This window comes from Solanum pennellii, chromosome 6, assembly GCF_001406875.1.
Source record: "Solanum pennellii chromosome 6, SPENNV200".
NCBI classification, from domain to species: domain Eukaryota; kingdom Viridiplantae; phylum Streptophyta; class Magnoliopsida; order Solanales; family Solanaceae; genus Solanum; species Solanum pennellii.
The window spans coordinates 50,433,254-50,450,741 of NC_028642.1; the positions used below are offsets into that span (position 1 = coordinate 50,433,254).

The window sequence follows — 17,488 nt, forward strand, 5'->3', positions numbered from 1 at the left end:
TATATCAATTTGGGTGTTTGGATTAGGGTGTGCATTGGGTGGGTTATGTGTTATGAGGCAGATAGTTGGGTTATGGGTGAAAAAAAAGGGGTCAAACGGGTAGTTTAATAGGATTATGACACATGTAAAAAATTAGGGGGCCATTAGTGAGAGGGTTATATTTGTACCTATAATCGGACGGTAAGAATATATGTGTACGAAAAGTATAACGGAAGGCATACACGTACCATTTATTAAAATTCGAAGATAAATCCATCCCTTTTCCCTTGTGTAATGAATATAGTCATTTTAATTAGGTTCCATGTATATCATTTGTATCAAAATAAAGAATACATCTCATCTCTCCCACATTTTCTCCTTTCATTTCATAAGTCAAATCAATTTTCTCTCATCTCTTTTATTCTTTGATTTTTTGTCTGATTATACTCATCGACATATAATTTAAATTTTTAAAATTTGCGTTTTCCCTTCAAATTGTACTCCCCGCAATTTCAGAATTCAAAAGGTCGAGATACGAGTGATGTTGATTTTAAAACGAAGTATGTTGTTGAACAATTAGAGGTATTTGTAAAAAATTAAATTTTCATTTTCTATCGTTTATTTATTTTTAATATGTTTGTACCAATTTATAACCCCATCCATACATTAGCTATAAATTGTTGTTTCATTAGTGTTGTGTAAAAATTTCTATATGATTTTAGGGAATTGTATTTGTATCAGTGAAATTTCGCTAATTAATTAGTGTTGTCTATGTATTTGTACTTTGTATACATTTTGTACTCAGTAAATTGTATTTGTGTTTCATTCTTATTCGTATATTTATATGAATTGTATAAATAAACATCAACTGAGGAACCTTATTAAATTTCTTGACTTAGCTATTTTTAAGATTTCCTCTATTTTTTTTCGTGGTCTTCTTCACTTCGATGTAATTAGAAATTTATCATTCTAACAAGAAACTAGATATTGATAACTAAATGCGTGTTTGATTGAATTATTTTAAAGTTTAATTTACCGTAAATATGAATCACTTCAAGTGTGATACATAAATAAAATAAATTTAAAAATATCTTGAAAAAGAAAATTCATAGCTAAATTTGAAAACGGTTTAAAAAAGATTTAGATTGGATATCTACTAAAATTCCCATCGAAGAGTTTTTGAAACTCAAATTTTAAAATTCGATCACAAATGTGTGCAAAACAATGATAAAAAAAAAACTAATTATTTTATTAAGTACTTTTCCACCTTATAATTATGTATTAAAATTATACTATAAGAGAACTTAACAGAAACAAAAGACTTGAAGTATAGTCGTCATTATTGAAGTACTAATTAATCTCCTGCGATGTAAAACACACTTAGCAGTAATCTTTATTGTTCTTGCATTTGGATGCACAACCTTCCAATTTCTCATCTTCTACAAAAATAAATACAAAATAAATTGTTTATACTGACAACGTATATTACTTAAACTCATTTTTATCGCTCTATCATGCAAACAAAATATCTTGTAGTCACAGGCACGATAATGCATATATACCTCACTATTTTGTTGTTACCAATTAAATTATACAAATATTATAGACATGCAAGTATCTAATTAGTGGGAGTCCCTTCTTAGACATGTATAACATTACTAGACACATGCGCCCGTGCTAGCACGGGCCTAATATCTTTTTTTTTTGTTTCATTTTATGTGACACATAAAATTTAGAGAGTTAATTAAATTATAATATAATTTTAAATACTTCAAGTTATTAATTATTATAATTTATAGTATCTTATGTAATTTTAAATAATATATGTTATTTTCCTTGTCCCAATATATATGACACAAATAGAATTTCAAGAGTCAATATGTTGTTAATTATCGCGTAGAACCACACATGTGAAGCAGACATATTGGTTGTCTCTTGTGTTGTTAAGATGGAATAACTAAAATATGAATAAGAAATATATTTACGTATATGAAATGTCAAAAGCCTCAAATCAATAAATAAGCTGAAATTAATCAAAGACCTCTACTAATTAAAACACAAATTTTCAAGGTGAAAATCTCGTAAATCAATTAGTAGATGTAGAGGTCTTTAATTATCGAAAATAATACTCCCTCTGTCCACTATTAATTGTATTTTAAAGTCAAATCATAAAAATTTTGACTACATTTTACAATATATTTTTTTATCATATTGATATGCAAAAAATTGCAATATAGTTTTGAGTATCTAAATTTTTTGGTTAAAATATCAAATTAATGTTATCGAATTTAACTTTAAAAATTAGTCAAATTAACTTTCGAAAAGCGTAACGTAACAAATAAAAGTGAACGGAGGGAGTAATTAATTTACGAAAAAAAAAGCGGAAATTAAAACAGAAAAAAAAAATTGATGTTGTGAAATATGAAGGCCATCCAGTAGGCCAAATATAGCTGGGTATGTAAATAAGCACACAGCTGAAGCAGACATGTTGACCTTCAGCTGTGTGCTTATTGCCACTTATATATAAGTAGTAGATATATAATGCGATAATCCTTGAAATTACTCTTATATTGTAGAAAATCAAGGCATATCTAAGTAGATACACCTATACATTCTTTCTTAGACCATATATAATATAATATGTGTGTGCATTCAACATCAAAGTGTTAGTCTTACGTTCACATAGTGATGTAGATAGAGAAATTGTTTTCGATTCTCCTGATTTTAATAAAACGTTTTGTAAGAGAAGATCGATATGCATACCATTCTTGTAGTCAAGACAACGATCAAGAATGCATCGAGCATCGCAATGGCGGAGTTCAGATGAAAGCACAGGTGGTGGTGGAACGCAGTGAAGTGGACAGAATTTGAGGCAGGAAACAGAGGGAATGCCAACTTTTTTGCAATCTTTCATGCAACGTTTTATACATTTCACCTCCATAAGATTAGCCATAATCAAATTCCCTTCAAATATGACCATCAATGTTAGCACTAGGGTCAGCCATTTCATTGCCATGTCTATATATTATTATTATCTAAAAATGTTATAATTAGTAATATTGCAATGCTTTAGCTATACTTTAGGCAATACATATATATAGTGTTTTTTTCTCTCTAAAAATGTGAAGTTTTTAGTTTTGGTTAGTTCATTCGCTCAACATGAGTTGGGGTAGGTGCAAAATACAATTATGTTGTGCTATACCTACTTTTACTTCCTAATTGTTACCAATGGTTTGATCATGTAACATTCATGGTGACTTTGAAAATCACACTTCATTAATAGCTAAAACATCTGATCAGCTACAGTAGCATGATTTTATTTTAGTGTCCCAATTAGAGGATTTGTTAATAGTGTAAAATTTTTGGTGAATTAAATTTAAGGGTTACTCCTATTATTTGGTTTTAACAAAAATAGAAAGATTCATTAAAGGAAAAACTAACATAATTCATAAGTGTGGGTTAGGGGTCCGGGGAAGGGCCGCACCCCTAAGTACATTGTAATACATCTTGGGTCATAATTCATAAATTCCACTTTTACATGGAGAAGGAGAGAGTGAAAAGATCAAATGGCAATGATAGGTAAATTATAAGAGCGAGTATTATACAGGTATACAAGAGAATTATACAAGTGTACGGCATCAGCACTTAGTGCCTATTTCAGCTCGCAAATGATAGCAATTCACTAGTTAAGCTTAAGAAGTTACCAAGCAGGAACATTCTTCTTGCATAAACCAGAGTTTGATCATATCTGGAACTGCATATGATTGTTCAAATCATCTGGGATATCTGCGGGATCATATCTCCTATGTCCCTCCATATTCAAAATCCCAAAGTCCTTTGACATCCTTATTTAGATTTTACCTGAAATACTCTGTTATACCAAATTGAGTGAAGGATCATGTGAAACAAGTCGTACCTTACAGGACTTTTGTGCCAAAGGAAATACTGTTGAACAATCTTCAGCCTACGCTGCATCTTCATGTACTTCTCCTCAGGAATTGAAAGGAGAATGTTTCTCAAGTCTGTAACATCTTTCTCCAAAACAAAGACAGAAAATGATTCCCAGTCGAAAACTTCAAAGAAAGGAGGCACATAATTATCTGATATGATCACAGGTACACACTCAGAGTGTATGGACTCCACAACTCTTGGGGTATGGACTTCATAACCCCTTGCACAGATGCAATATTTGCTGCTTTTCATAAGTTCCCTATATTTTGCTTTACCCTCAGGATCACGAGGCATAGGCCCAAAAATCTTCATATCAGGTTCTTTCTCACTCCAATGTTGCAATAATATAGGACGGAGATAACCATGAATACCTCCAGCAAAAAAGGCAAGCACAGGTCTTGCTGAAGGAGGATTTCCTCCGAAATCTTTGAGCGGGTCTTCAGCTGAACGAACATAGGTTACTGGCAGAGAGACATCCTTCCCTATCTTGAAGCCTCCAGCTATATTTGAATTGCAGAGGACTCTAACACAGGTTTCCATGTTCTTCCTCGTGAGTCGGAGTGCCTATAACGTACTTTTACTTTTAGTAAAAGAATGATAGATGGACACCTCACAGCAACATAAAGTGTTGAAGGTGATAGTACTCCAGATTTGTAAAAAAGAACGCTATCCAAGTTGCAGATTCAGAAAACATCCGATAATTCTTCCAGACTCTCCTTTTCCCAGAGAAATGGAAGAATAAAAAACACTACTATATGCTTTGACTATAAACTTATTATTGAAAAGGAAAAAAACTACTTCATTCTTTTGCTTCCCTTAAGTTGTCAAAAACGGTTTCTGGGGAGAATGAGTAGATTGACACAATTAGACTGCCAAAGAACTATGGAACGCAACATTCGCAATGGAATAGAGTTCAAGAAAAAGCATACCCAGTCATGACAAGCAACAAAAAAATGATCAGCTCCTCTGCTTCTATTCCAGAAATGATATTTTCTAGAAATTCTTCCAATGTAATTGCTCAGATGATTTTCCAAATCTTTCTGATGAGTAAAATTTTGTTTTGATAGAGCTTCTCGTAGCTTCAGAGAACTAAAAGGCAAATAGAATAAGTGAGCCCTTTTAGGATCTTTCACAAGAAACTGTTTGTTTTTCTCGATCAGTTTCAGGAACCACCCCTCAGAAGCGTAAATACCTCGCATATACGGCTGATGGAATATTGGTTTTTGCCCTTCTTTATAAACATAAACTTTAAGGACACGTTCCATCAGCTCATAGCTCCTGCAAAAGGATCGAACAATTCAACATCTAGAACATACTTTTCCCCAAAATAAGGTTGAATATTTGACTCAATGACTATGAGAGTACAAATTGAAACTGTCTTTCAATTTTCTATAGTGTCTCACAATCTCATACCATCAAATGCAAAAACTCTAATCATTGAGCACCAGATACCACCTCAAACACCAAGAGGTGGATCACTTGAAACAAAACTAAGCAGAAAAGAATGTAACAATTAGTCAGCTCAGAGGACTAGTATATAGTTGTACTTGAAAATAGAGATACTATTTACTTAGGCTTTAATATTCAAGAAATTGCTCGTCTTAACAGTATACATCTGGGGAAAAAATCAGATATTTTGGCATGGAGGAATCAATTTTCCCAGTTGATAAACTTTTCTCAAGCTTTTCCTATCTCTGACCCAGTAATCATTATAGTCCCTCAAGTGAGGTCTTGGGAGGGTATGTGTATGCAGCCTTACCCTACCTTGCCAAGGTAGAGGGACTGTTTCTCATGCGCCTTTGGCCTAAATAATGCATATACATAAAAAAACAATATGAAAAGGAATGACAGTAGCAAAGAAGAAACCATGCTGAAAATAATGGAGAAAAGAACCGTACCAAGAACAAATAATACGATTACCTAAGCAGAAGGTAATAAAAACAACATGTAAGACGAAAAATGTAATAGCTATATTGCAGCAGGAAGACTCTAGATTTTGGTAATGACCACATGAGTTGCAATTACATCAACTCTAATAAAGCATCTCACAATACATTAAAGGGAAAAGGGTTTGATATACCCCTCAACTTTGTCATTTAGAGCTGATATACCCCTTGTTATGAAAGTGGCTCATATATGCCCTTAACTTTATACAAACGGCTCACATATACCCCTGCCATTAAAATATGGCTCACATATACCCCTGCCGTTAAAATATGGCTCACATATACCCTTCATTTAACGGAAGTTAAAAAATTAGTTTTAAATTTATATTTATTACTTGTAATTTTTTTAAAAAAATTACTTAGGGATATATATAATTCTTCTATCAAAGTTCAAGGTATATTTAATTTTTTTCACACATAAATTATTTTTTGACTTCTTTTATTATAATTATTTGAGTTTCTTATTCTTATTTTATTTTTTTCTTTCATTCCTTAGTTTAAAGAAAAAAAATTTAAACTACTTTTTTTTGTGTGTATTGTAATTTAATTTCGTATTTGAAGAAAAAATTTGGTCATGTACAATAAGTTTTACAAAAATATTAGTGAAACATAAATAAATTTGATTATCAAAATAATAATTATAAATTAGTCATTGAAACAAAAAAAAGTCAAAAAAAATATATTTGACGAGGATTAAATTTACTCATATGGGATTATATTTTTTAGAAAAAAATAATAAAAATTTAGATTAAAATTATTTTTTTCATTATTTCTGTTAGAGGAAAAGGGTATATGTGAGCCATTTGTTTACAAGTAGGGATATATATGAGCCACTTTCATAACAAGGGGTATATGAGCTCTAAATGACAAAGTTGAAGGGTATATCAGACTCTTTTCCCTACATTAAAATATGAACACATTGATATAAGTGTTAAATTCCAAGAATCAAAAACAAATCCAATTACCTCCTAAACTTGGAATAATTTCGAAAGACAGATGAATGAAATTCAGGGATGTTACTTATTATCGGAGCATTTTCAATCTGAACCTTTGCATATCGGAGTTCCCCTTCACGTGCAGAACGCCATTGTGATCTCTACAACAAAAAACTCAAGCAATTAGATAACAAAAATGAATTGGTAATTAATCTCAACTCAAGTTAGAATTGACATCTAAAACTCATACCACTAAACTAATACTAGAATTCTGCTGCACTAAAGAGTTCATGTAGGAGATTGATGCTGGTCTTCTACTCTTACTGTTGATACCAGCTCGTAACATATTAGAATTGGAACTCGTTGCCTCATTTTCCGATAACGATACCGACTTATTACCGGTATCTGCAATCACATTCTCCCAACCATTTGGACGAGCTGCAGGTAGCTTAAGCTGCAAAATCTGACCCGATTCATTCCTCATTCTCCCTAGACTTGAATATGTACTTACATTCAAATAAAACCCTATAGTTGAATTAGCATTCAATCTCTTTTCTACATAACTACTGTTGCCCAATTTCTGAAACCCTAACACTAAATCAACTTCCACATTACTCCTATTTTCATCAGTGGCCAAATCAGTTTCAGCTTCGAACCCAACTCCATCCGCATTTGATAGAAGAGATATGTAATTCTCATATGGAAGGGCCACTAATTGCGTAATTACCGCAACAACAGCTATAACAATTCCAAAAATTGATAACAATTTTTTGACGCTATGAACACAGCATAACCTTTGGAATTGAAGTTCAATCCCCATCTAACAAAACCCAGTAGCTTGCAGGGAGTTTTCGTCACCTCTATTCAGAATAAACAAACAAAATAGTACCGAAAAATTGAGAAGTAAACATGAAAACCACTAAAACGGTAACCCCTACTGAAGCACAAAATGTCAAAGAACAAATAATTACTACAGAGAAGAATAGGAGCTTCAGCTCAGCTATGGAGATTTAAGTTACTGTACAGAGAAATTAGCCATTTGAATTTTGATGCCGACAATGTACGTCAACGAATATATCATTAATTAATATAATTAAAGCATGATGAAAAGAAAAGAAAAATGATAGTAGCAAAATTAACCATTAAAAAAAAGTATTGTTCTAAATCCAACAAAATATAACTTTGTATTTAAAAATATTAGCTAAACTCGTATAATAGTAGTGAGTAAAATCAATTATTTGTTCTTCTATATTCACCAAAGTTTATTATTAAATGGAGAAGTGTTTTAAATTACTAATGTTTGGTTGACAAATTAAAATTTTGCCTGATCTTTTAAGTAATTTATGTAGGGTAAAATGTGAAATAATTAATGCATATATAATTGATTCTTGCACTATTGATATCTAATTGAAAATAATATATAAATTTCACTCTTAATTAATACATGAAATACTTAGCTTTCATCTATGCATTCAATAGTTAATCATGATTAAATTAAATAATGTGAGTGAGTATAATGTGCGCAAGTATTTTGTATGAAATTAGTTGTTATAATTATATTTTTTTAATTGTAATTTATCTGCTTTTGTAATTTAATTTTTTTTGGTTTTTGATTTTGTAAAAATGTAATCCAATCATATTTGAAATAAATCTGGTTTGATTTTCCTCTTTGATTTTTTTCGTTTTGATTATTCGATTATATGAAATAATTAATAACATAATCAAAGTAATAATATTAAGTCATTTAAATATACTTTCTAATATAAATTATAAGAAAAACTTAAAACACAATACTTATAAATACACATATTGTAGATGTTCAAGCATAAAATATAAACGTAATCATCGTGAAAGACAATAACCAAAAAGAAACAAAAGTGGTTAAATTACTTCATTAAATCACATAATAATGTATTAAATTAGTTTGATATAAACATCCGGTGTCGATAATTCCCCCCCCCCCCATCCCTAAATATACTTTCATTTTTTAAAACCGAAATCAAAACAAATAAACAAACAAAATAATTTACTAATCTAAAACCAATTCAAAAAATAAAAAATCAATCCAAATAAAAATTCAATTTTATTTTATTTAATTATTTAATTTAACTCGAATAATGCACACCCCATACACTCACAGTGATAAGGTCACATTACGGGTGAGCAATAGCCCTTTTTTCCCTTAAATTTTGTTCAACTACATATTAAATTTTTGAAATATTTTTTAAATTTTAATTACGTGTTATTATTTAACTAAATACTAAATCTTAGAAAATAAAAAACTTCTAAAACATATTAGCTTAGGTGTATTTTAACTCTACTCTTTTAACTAATAGGTATTGTCTGATAGAGTATTGGAGAAAATATGACATACAATTTACTACTTTTAGCTCACGATACATTAGTACAAGGTATATTGTATCCAGCATTAATATATAAGCGGAGGATACCTGACATGCCTGTCTGATAACTACACATATATTTTATTTTTTCGTTTTAATCTATTTATTTTATTTTTATACAATTAAAAATTACATAAAAATACTATAGATCATGATAATTGATAATTTAAAATATTTTTTAATTGCTTATAAAAAATTTGATAAAATAATAATGGAAGAAACTATATATTGCTACAACATTTTTATTAAGTGACATAGGAAAAGCATAGTGCTGTACTAATATTATTATTACATATAAATTAACCTCGATTCTCTCGTATGAATGTGAGAAAAATCTATCGCTAATTCTATTTAACGATAGAATATCGAGCGAAATAAGAAAGACTAACAATAAAGTCCGTAGCCAATTTCAACTCTTCTAGTGATGAATATAAATATCTTTTTTTAAGGATAAATTTCAATTAAAGACCTTATTCCAAGAGAGGTTATTATTTTATACCCATTAAAACCAGCCTCCAAAAAGAGTTTTTCCCATTCTTTTTCAGTTCTCTCTTTTGAAGCACAAGTAATCCTCATTATTAAGTCCATCAAGTGTTGTGATTGAACAAGTTGCTTATTGTTACAATTATCTTCCATTATCATGTCAATGATTATCACCTTCCCTCCATTTTCTTTACTCGAAATTGACTCTTTACATTTCTTCAGTAACTTCACACAATCTTCATCATTCCAATTGTGCAAAATCCACTATTAAAAACAACAGTAAAACATTAGGAATATTTCCCTTGTAATAGTAACATATGAAATTCTTTATCATATATTAAAGTAACTAACTGAACTTTACTTTACTCACCGTATTAGTTGCCTTATGTGGCAAAACTTTACCCACTTATAACAATAAATTCATTAAACTTAGCCTCTATGACGACAAATTAAAACGAAAGTGGATGTGAAACTCAATTTTAAGGAGTCTTACCACTACACCATTAGTTTTTATTTTGTTATTAAAGGGATTCAAAAAATGTAGGCATAATACATATATTGGACCCTAAACTTGGCTTTAAATTTTAACTTTGACTTCCAACTTTCATAGTGCACAAACAGACACTTTAGCTATCCAACTTTTATATAAATAAACACATGAGTCCTACATGACAAAATACACGTAGGACACTATATATGACAAAAAATGACATATAGGACATGTGTGTCTATTTGTTCAACTTTATACAAGTTGAAGTGCCTACTTGTGCACATCCAAAGTTGAAGGATATAAATGTGATCTGAAGCCAAGTTAAAGAACATATTTATATATTATGCCAAAAATATATACCTACGAAATACAGAAAATTTACCTCATATATATTATTTAATTTTCTTACCGAAAGAATTCGGATAAACCCCAGGGACCCAACGTGGGTCTGCCCCTCATTAAGACTATGTAATTTTCATGATATATATTCAATTGTTATAACGTAACAAAATTGATACAGTAACACACTACTTAAAAGTGAGAAATTTTCACCGAAAACTTTTCTAACAAGTCAATTTTCGACAAAATTCGAAACAATATGTACCTTGAGTAAGATTGCGTTGGCATTAGGAATTTTATCAAACATACTCCCAGCAACAAACTCCAAATTTCCAGATCCCTTTCGATCAGCAATAACATGAGGGAGATCAAGCACAATACATTTCAAGCTCGGAAAAGCTCCGGCAATAGCCATCGCCACGGCACCGGTGCCACCTCCGATGTCCACCAATGACGTCAAGCCTTCAAATACACCGGCACAGCAATCAGAAATCAACAAATTAGAGATGAATCTCGAATCGCCAGCCATAGCATCATTGAAAACACCATTAAACTCCGCATCTTCACCGCAATAATCCCAATGGGATTTTCCATGCGCCGTTTCAAAGGCGGTTCGGAGATCGTCCTTTAACCAATCGCCGACGGAAGCAGCTGTGTTTAGCACAACGGGATGTTGGGCGAAAAGGAAAAATGACCTGTTACTACCAGAGAGGTGATTTTCAACGAGGAGACGGCCAACACTAGTGAGCGAATAGCCGTCTCCTTGTTGGTGGTGATAGTTGAAAAGGCCGAAATCAACTAAAACTCGCATTAAAATGGGGATAAAGGTAGTTTTTGAAGGATTCAAATTTGGCAAAGCGGCAATAAGATCAGAAAGAGACATGATTGGATGGGCATTTTTGTGAAGGATATCTGGAATTCCCAATTGAATTGCACATTTTATACATGAAGGACGCAAATAACTCAAAATATAATCCCAACTTTGAGCTTCAGCTTCTATTAGCTCATAAGCACAAATATTGTTGTTATTGGCCATTGTGTCAAACAAGAAATACAGAGTTAACTAATGAAAGATCTATGAATTACTACCCACTTTTATATAGCGTGATATCCAATTCATCTATATTTTACTTTTCATTTTATCTTTTATTTCACTCTTTATTCTTCATTTATTTTCAATATATTATTATTATTATTATTATTTTTTAATTAACATATTATTTTACATCTAATATTCATAGTTCTTTTTAAATGTAATATAATATTTTAAATTATATTTTTTTAATATGTATTACTTTCATCCCGAATTAAAGTATTTTAATTTTTTCTAATTTTTGTCAATAATATAATTTTATTTTATTATTAATTTTTCACTATAAAAAATGCACAAAATTAACATGATAAGTTGAAAATTTAATTTAAAAATACAATATATAACATAATAGTTAATTAATCACAATAATAATTTAGTAATCCGGTAGGTCGTTTTCAAATTTTAACACTATTCGAAAAAAAAAGGGCATGATCGTAGATGAAGATATCTTATTTGAACAATTTTTAGCTGGACATAAGGATAAAAATATTCATTTTGAATTTCATAATGCATTAATAGAACATCTATGGAAGCAAAATAATAATTTTAAAAGTTGAGTGTTCATGCAATGCTTATGTAATTGTATTTCACCTATATTTGAATTTGTCTATCAATTTACATAACGTATAATATTTTCTTGCAATTTATGTTATGTAGAAATTTAGAATAAAGTATAATTTTATATTAAATAAAATTTTGAGAAAATAAAATTTTATATCACATGAAAACTATATAAAGTAATTATTCGGAAAAGAAAGAAAGAAAGAATTTACAGATATAAGAATGAAATAGAAATAAAAATATACTCCCTCCGTCCGGTATTGTTTGTCATGGTTTCTACTTTTAGAGAACCATAAAATAAATTGAAATTAGTTGAGAACGCCCGATGGCTTGAAGTTAAGGGATTCTTTAATGCTACTGATTTAGGTGGTACTAACTAGGATTAGATTGAGTTACTTACCCATTTTTCCTTAATTTATTACCTTTCAAAATTGATGATTAATACAATATCATCAATTTACCTATTTACCTCTAAGGCTATGTAGCGTAAGCTATACATAAAGCTATGAAGTGAAAGTTGGGACTTTCTAGATTTGTTACTGTTGTTGTGATTTTATACTTACAATATCTATATCAAGTCACTCAAAAACATCTTTCACACACACACAATGTATAGACTTGTAGAGTAGTGTCATAAGTTATGCTTCGAAGGTTCGTTTCGTATGAGGGATGAGAAATAATTAAATCGAGTATGACTCGATTTCAAGATGAGTTTATTTCATATTTAATTGGATTGTAGTGTTATTTTTATCTCACATTTAGGATAAGATAACAATTATAAATTAGCTAATCACGAAATAACTTATTCTCTTACCAGACATAAATCCAGTGGCTCAAGTTATGCCCCAAAGCATAAGCTTCGTCAAGAAATATTTTACCCTTTTGATTAAAAAGAAATAATTGATGTGCCTTTCAAATTTTTTGATAATTTTTTTTTATGCTTTTGACTTCGAACTCAATAATAATATGTGCCTTCGGGACTTAATTTCTTTTGCATTCAGACATAATTTGGGATATTCATATATTTTGAAGTATAACTTATGTCTTGGGCTTAATTCTTCCGTGAGATACATAATTTGTGTCACTGAACTTATACTTTAGACATAAATTGTGTCACTAAACCAATGTCTCGAGGCATAATTTGTGTAACTAAATTTATGTCTTGTTGCAAATCTTTTTATTTTGTTTTTTTGGTTGTCAAGGATATTTTCAGTCATTTTTCTATAGTTGAAACTCTAAGTGATCTAAATTAATAATCATCAATTTTGAAAGGTAAAAAATTAAGGAAAAATCATATAAAACACATTTTAGTTAAAAGAAAAGAATAATTCTAAATAATATAACACTTGGATATTTTTGGACCTTTTTTCATTTTAAAATAACATCATAAACCACAGTTTTTGATTTTTACTTAAAAAATTAAAAAGCTGTACTTAAAATGGAGTTAAATTACAATTATTTATAATAACAAATATTCTAATATTTTCTTATTTTTCCTCTGATATTCGATGTCCACAATAAAGCCCCACTAATTTTAAATTCAAACTAACTTGAATTATATTGAAAGGAGATAAATAGGTAAATTTCTAATTTTCAACTTTCAATGTCTGTTTTTACCATATTTAGAAAAGGTTAAGGGTAATTGTAAATTTCTAATTTTCAACTTTCAATGTCTGTTTTTTACCATATTTAGAAAAGGTTAAGGGTAATTTGATCCAGCTTTTAATACTTTTCTAATGCATGATATTGTACTTCACTTCTTTCGTAGCTGTACTTCTAAAATTTGGGACATAAAAGCCCTTTCATATTTTACTTTTCAGCCGCAAAAAAATTTGCCTACTAGATCCTACTTATTTCTTTTTCTTTATTTATACCTCATAACTTCTTTTATTTTATTTTTTATGGCAAAATCATTTTTTTTAAATGCTAATTACTTTATTTGTTTACCAAATATGGAAAAATTTATGTCTTTTTTTTTTAGTTTTTTATACATCTAAAAATTGTATAAATATGAGTAACATTATAAATCATAATAATCAACAATTTAAATATTTAAAAATTATATAAAAAAATTAATTGACTTTTGAAATTTTTTTGATATCAATTTATAAATCACAATAATTAACAATATAAAAAGTATAAATACATATAAAAATCACTTGACTCTAAAAAGAACTTATCAGTGCTACATAAATTAGGACAGGAGAAGTAACACATATGATCTAAAAATTACGTTAAATATTTAAAAGACATATTAAAAATAATTAATTTTTGAAATTCTATATATGCCACATAAATTGAAATAAAAGAAGTAATGTCTATTATTTTTAAAAATACATAAAATGTACTAACAACTTAAAATCTTTTTAAAATCATATAAAAATTTGGCTAAACTTTCAAGTTCTATGACACTCCTTTTGTCCCATATTAATTGAGTATTATTCTAAAAATAGTAGTCTCATATTAGTTGATCATCTTACTAAATCATTAAAACATTATTTGAAATTTTGGGCATAGGTTGAGAGGATACTTGTACATTATCCCGCTTTTTAAAGCAAAGTTGAAAGGCAAAAATGATTCTTATCCATTAATCATTACATATAGTTTATATTTCCTTCGTCTTGTCATAATTTTTATTTTTAGAGTTAAACTATAAAAATTTTAGCTAATATTTTAAGATGTATTTTTCTATCATATTAATATGAAAATTTATAGTACTTTTTATATAATTTTTGAATATCTAAGTTTTTTCTTTAAAATATCAAATTAATATAATCTAATTTAACTTTGAAAATTAGTCAAATTGACTTTTGTAAAACGCAACATGACAAATTGAACAGAAAGTATAAAAAAGTGATTTCAGAATTTATTTAGTTAATTGAAGTCCTACATGTTAGAAATTAAAAAAAGTTAAATAATTATTTTCAAGAGTAAAAAAAAAATGAATTATATTTTGTTAAGATTTTGGTGCTTATTATAATGCTAAAGAACGATTGCCCGTGCACGCATATACGTTATGCAAATAAATTAATACATTCCAATTGGGACAAAAAATTAATCACATAAATTAGGAAGCTTAGTAATAAATTGATTACTAAAAATGCTTGTTTGTTTTATTGAAAAATAAAGCAAATTGACACAAGAGTCTCCAAAATTTAAAACAATAACTCCAACAACAAAAAACTAATGCTACCCACTCTTCTACTATAGTAGAAAAGAAAAATGTACTAAATACGAGTGCCCATGCCTATAGTAAATCTATCAAGTGCAATATTCATGAAAATAATATTTATGGGCTTCTATTGCACGTGGTCCTTGAATAAAGGATTTTCACGTAAACTGCTTGTATTTTTTACATTGTTCTTGCTGAGTTGAGGGATCTAGTCCAGTAACATACAGTGAACGCATACATTCTAATAAAGGAGAACGATGTTTTTTATTTATTACGTAAATCGAGAAGTGAAAACACAATTACAAGAAGTGATCGTTCTTTCTGAAGCTATTTCAGAATAACAAATCTTTATTATAAGCAGTAAATATATTATTCAGAATTTTTGAAAAAGGGTAAGGTTGACATTCTTCAGAAGGAGCTAAGTGCTTGTCAAATTTTGCCAGTAAATCATGTTATCCTAATTAAACACATTTATATATGTGTGACATAGGATAAACATGTATTGTTTAAGGATAAACTTCCATTAGAGACCTTAAACCAAGAGAGGTTATTATTTTGTATCCACTAAAACCAGCATCTAGGAAGAGTTTTTCCCATTCTTTGTTACTTCTCTCTTTGGAAGCATAAATAATCCTCACTAATAAGTCCATCAAATGTTGTGATTGAACAAGCCGCTCATTATTGCTACAATTGTCCTCCATTACTATGTCTATGATGATCAATTTTCCTCCCTTTTCCTTACTCGGAATCGATTCTTTGCATTTCTTCAGTATCTTCACACAATCTTCATCATTCCAGTCGTGCAAAATCCACTATTTTATCATAAAAAATAACGACTAATCAGTTTGTAATTAGCTAGAAAATATTTTGTAGAGATAGTTTTGTGATTTTGTTTATTATAAAGTATTCAAAACATTTCTAAATTTGACGTGAATTATTATTTTAGTATTCCAAACTCCTATTACACATACCTTGAGTAAGATTGCGTTAGCATGAGGAATTTTATCAAACATATTCCCGGCAACAAACTCCAAATTTTGAGTTCCCTTTCGATCACCTATAGCATGAGGGAGATCAAGCACAGCACATTTCAAGCTCGGAAAAGCTCCGGCAATAGCCATTGCTACGGTGCCGGTTCCACCTCCAACGTCCACCAACGAAGTTAATCCCTCAAAAACACCGCTACAGCAATCAGAAATCAACAAATTGGAGATCAATTTCGAATCACTAGCCATTGCATCATTAAAAACACCACTATATTCTGACTCTCCAGCGCAATAATCCCAAATGGATTTCCCGTGTGCTGTTTCAAAGGCAGTGGGGAGATCGTTTCGTAACCAATCGCTCATGGAATCAACTATTTCGAACTGTGTTAAGAAAGTGAAAATTGACCTCTTGTTAGAGGGGTCATTTTCCACAAAGAGACGGCCAACGCTGGTGAGTGAATAGCCGTCTCCTTGTTGATGGTGGTAGTTGAAAAGCCCCAAATCAACTAAAACTCGCATTAAAATGGGGATAAATGTAGTTTTTGAAGGATTTAAATTTGGCAAAGCAGCAATGAGGTCAGAGAGTGACATAATTGGATCGGCATTTTTGTGAAGGATATCAGGAATTCCTAATTGAATTGCGCATCTTACACATGGAGGACGCAAATAGGTCAAAATGTAATCCCAAGACTGAGCTTCAGCTTCTATTAGCTCATTAGCATACATGTTGTTCTTATTGGCCATGGTGTCAAATAAGAAATACAACGTTGTTATGAAATATGAATTACTACCTACTTTTTATAGAGAGCGGGGGTGACAAATAGTTGGACCGAATAAAATTTGGATGAATTAAATATGAATTGAGAAAAAATAATTTGAATTACGATTCATCTAAATATAATATATAGGTAAATATGGTTCTATCCCATTTAAATAAATTTGTTTTTCAAAAAAAAAATTACCCCTCTCTACAGGCAACCCCCTCGACCTTCCACCAACCTACCCACTTCCCCCCTCTCACCCCCCCCCACCTTCCACCAACCTATTCCTATTTTTTTTTATTTTCCAAAAACAAAAAAATCTACTTTTTTTTTTAAAAAAAATTCAACAGCCCTCACCCCACCCCGTGGTCACCACTTTCCACCAACCGA

General features: G+C 30.0%; 4 protein-coding genes across 4 annotated transcripts; all 4 read right to left on the reverse strand.

The window, feature by feature from the left end:
• Positions 1–1,210: 1,210 nt before the first annotated feature.
• LOC107022909 (protein TAP1-like) lies at positions 1,211–3,046 on the reverse strand. Its single transcript, XM_015223482.2, has 2 exons — positions 2,743–3,046; positions 1,211–1,418 (listed from the first exon to the last, which is right to left on the reverse strand). The coding sequence occupies exons 1-2, from the start codon at positions 2,993–2,995 to the stop codon at positions 1,360–1,362; spliced, it is 312 nt and encodes a 103-aa protein (XP_015078968.1). The 5' UTR covers positions 2,996–3,046; the 3' UTR covers positions 1,211–1,359.
• A 487-nt stretch (positions 3,047–3,533) lies between these two features.
• LOC107021469 (probable glycosyltransferase At3g07620) lies at positions 3,534–7,955 on the reverse strand. Its single transcript, XM_015222141.2, has 4 exons — positions 7,062–7,955; positions 6,842–6,972; positions 4,860–5,208; positions 3,534–4,494 (listed from the first exon to the last, which is right to left on the reverse strand). Exons 1-4 carry the CDS (start codon positions 7,629–7,631, stop codon positions 3,826–3,828), a joined length of 1,719 nt encoding a protein of 572 aa, XP_015077627.1. The 5' UTR covers positions 7,632–7,955; the 3' UTR covers positions 3,534–3,825.
• A 1,467-nt stretch (positions 7,956–9,422) lies between these two features.
• Positions 9,423–11,618, reverse strand: LOC107021470 (trans-resveratrol di-O-methyltransferase-like). Its single transcript, XM_015222142.2, has 2 exons — positions 10,791–11,618; positions 9,423–9,960 (listed from the first exon to the last, which is right to left on the reverse strand). The coding sequence occupies exons 1-2, from the start codon at positions 11,559–11,561 to the stop codon at positions 9,658–9,660; spliced, it is 1,074 nt and encodes a 357-aa protein (XP_015077628.1). The 5' UTR covers positions 11,562–11,618; the 3' UTR covers positions 9,423–9,657.
• A 3,977-nt stretch (positions 11,619–15,595) lies between these two features.
• LOC107021748 (myricetin O-methyltransferase-like) lies at positions 15,596–17,152 on the reverse strand. Its single transcript, XM_015222455.2, has 2 exons — positions 16,323–17,152; positions 15,596–16,163 (listed from the first exon to the last, which is right to left on the reverse strand). Exons 1-2 carry the CDS (start codon positions 17,079–17,081, stop codon positions 15,858–15,860), a joined length of 1,065 nt encoding a protein of 354 aa, XP_015077941.1. The 5' UTR covers positions 17,082–17,152; the 3' UTR covers positions 15,596–15,857.
• Between the last annotated feature and the right edge of the window lie 336 nt (positions 17,153–17,488).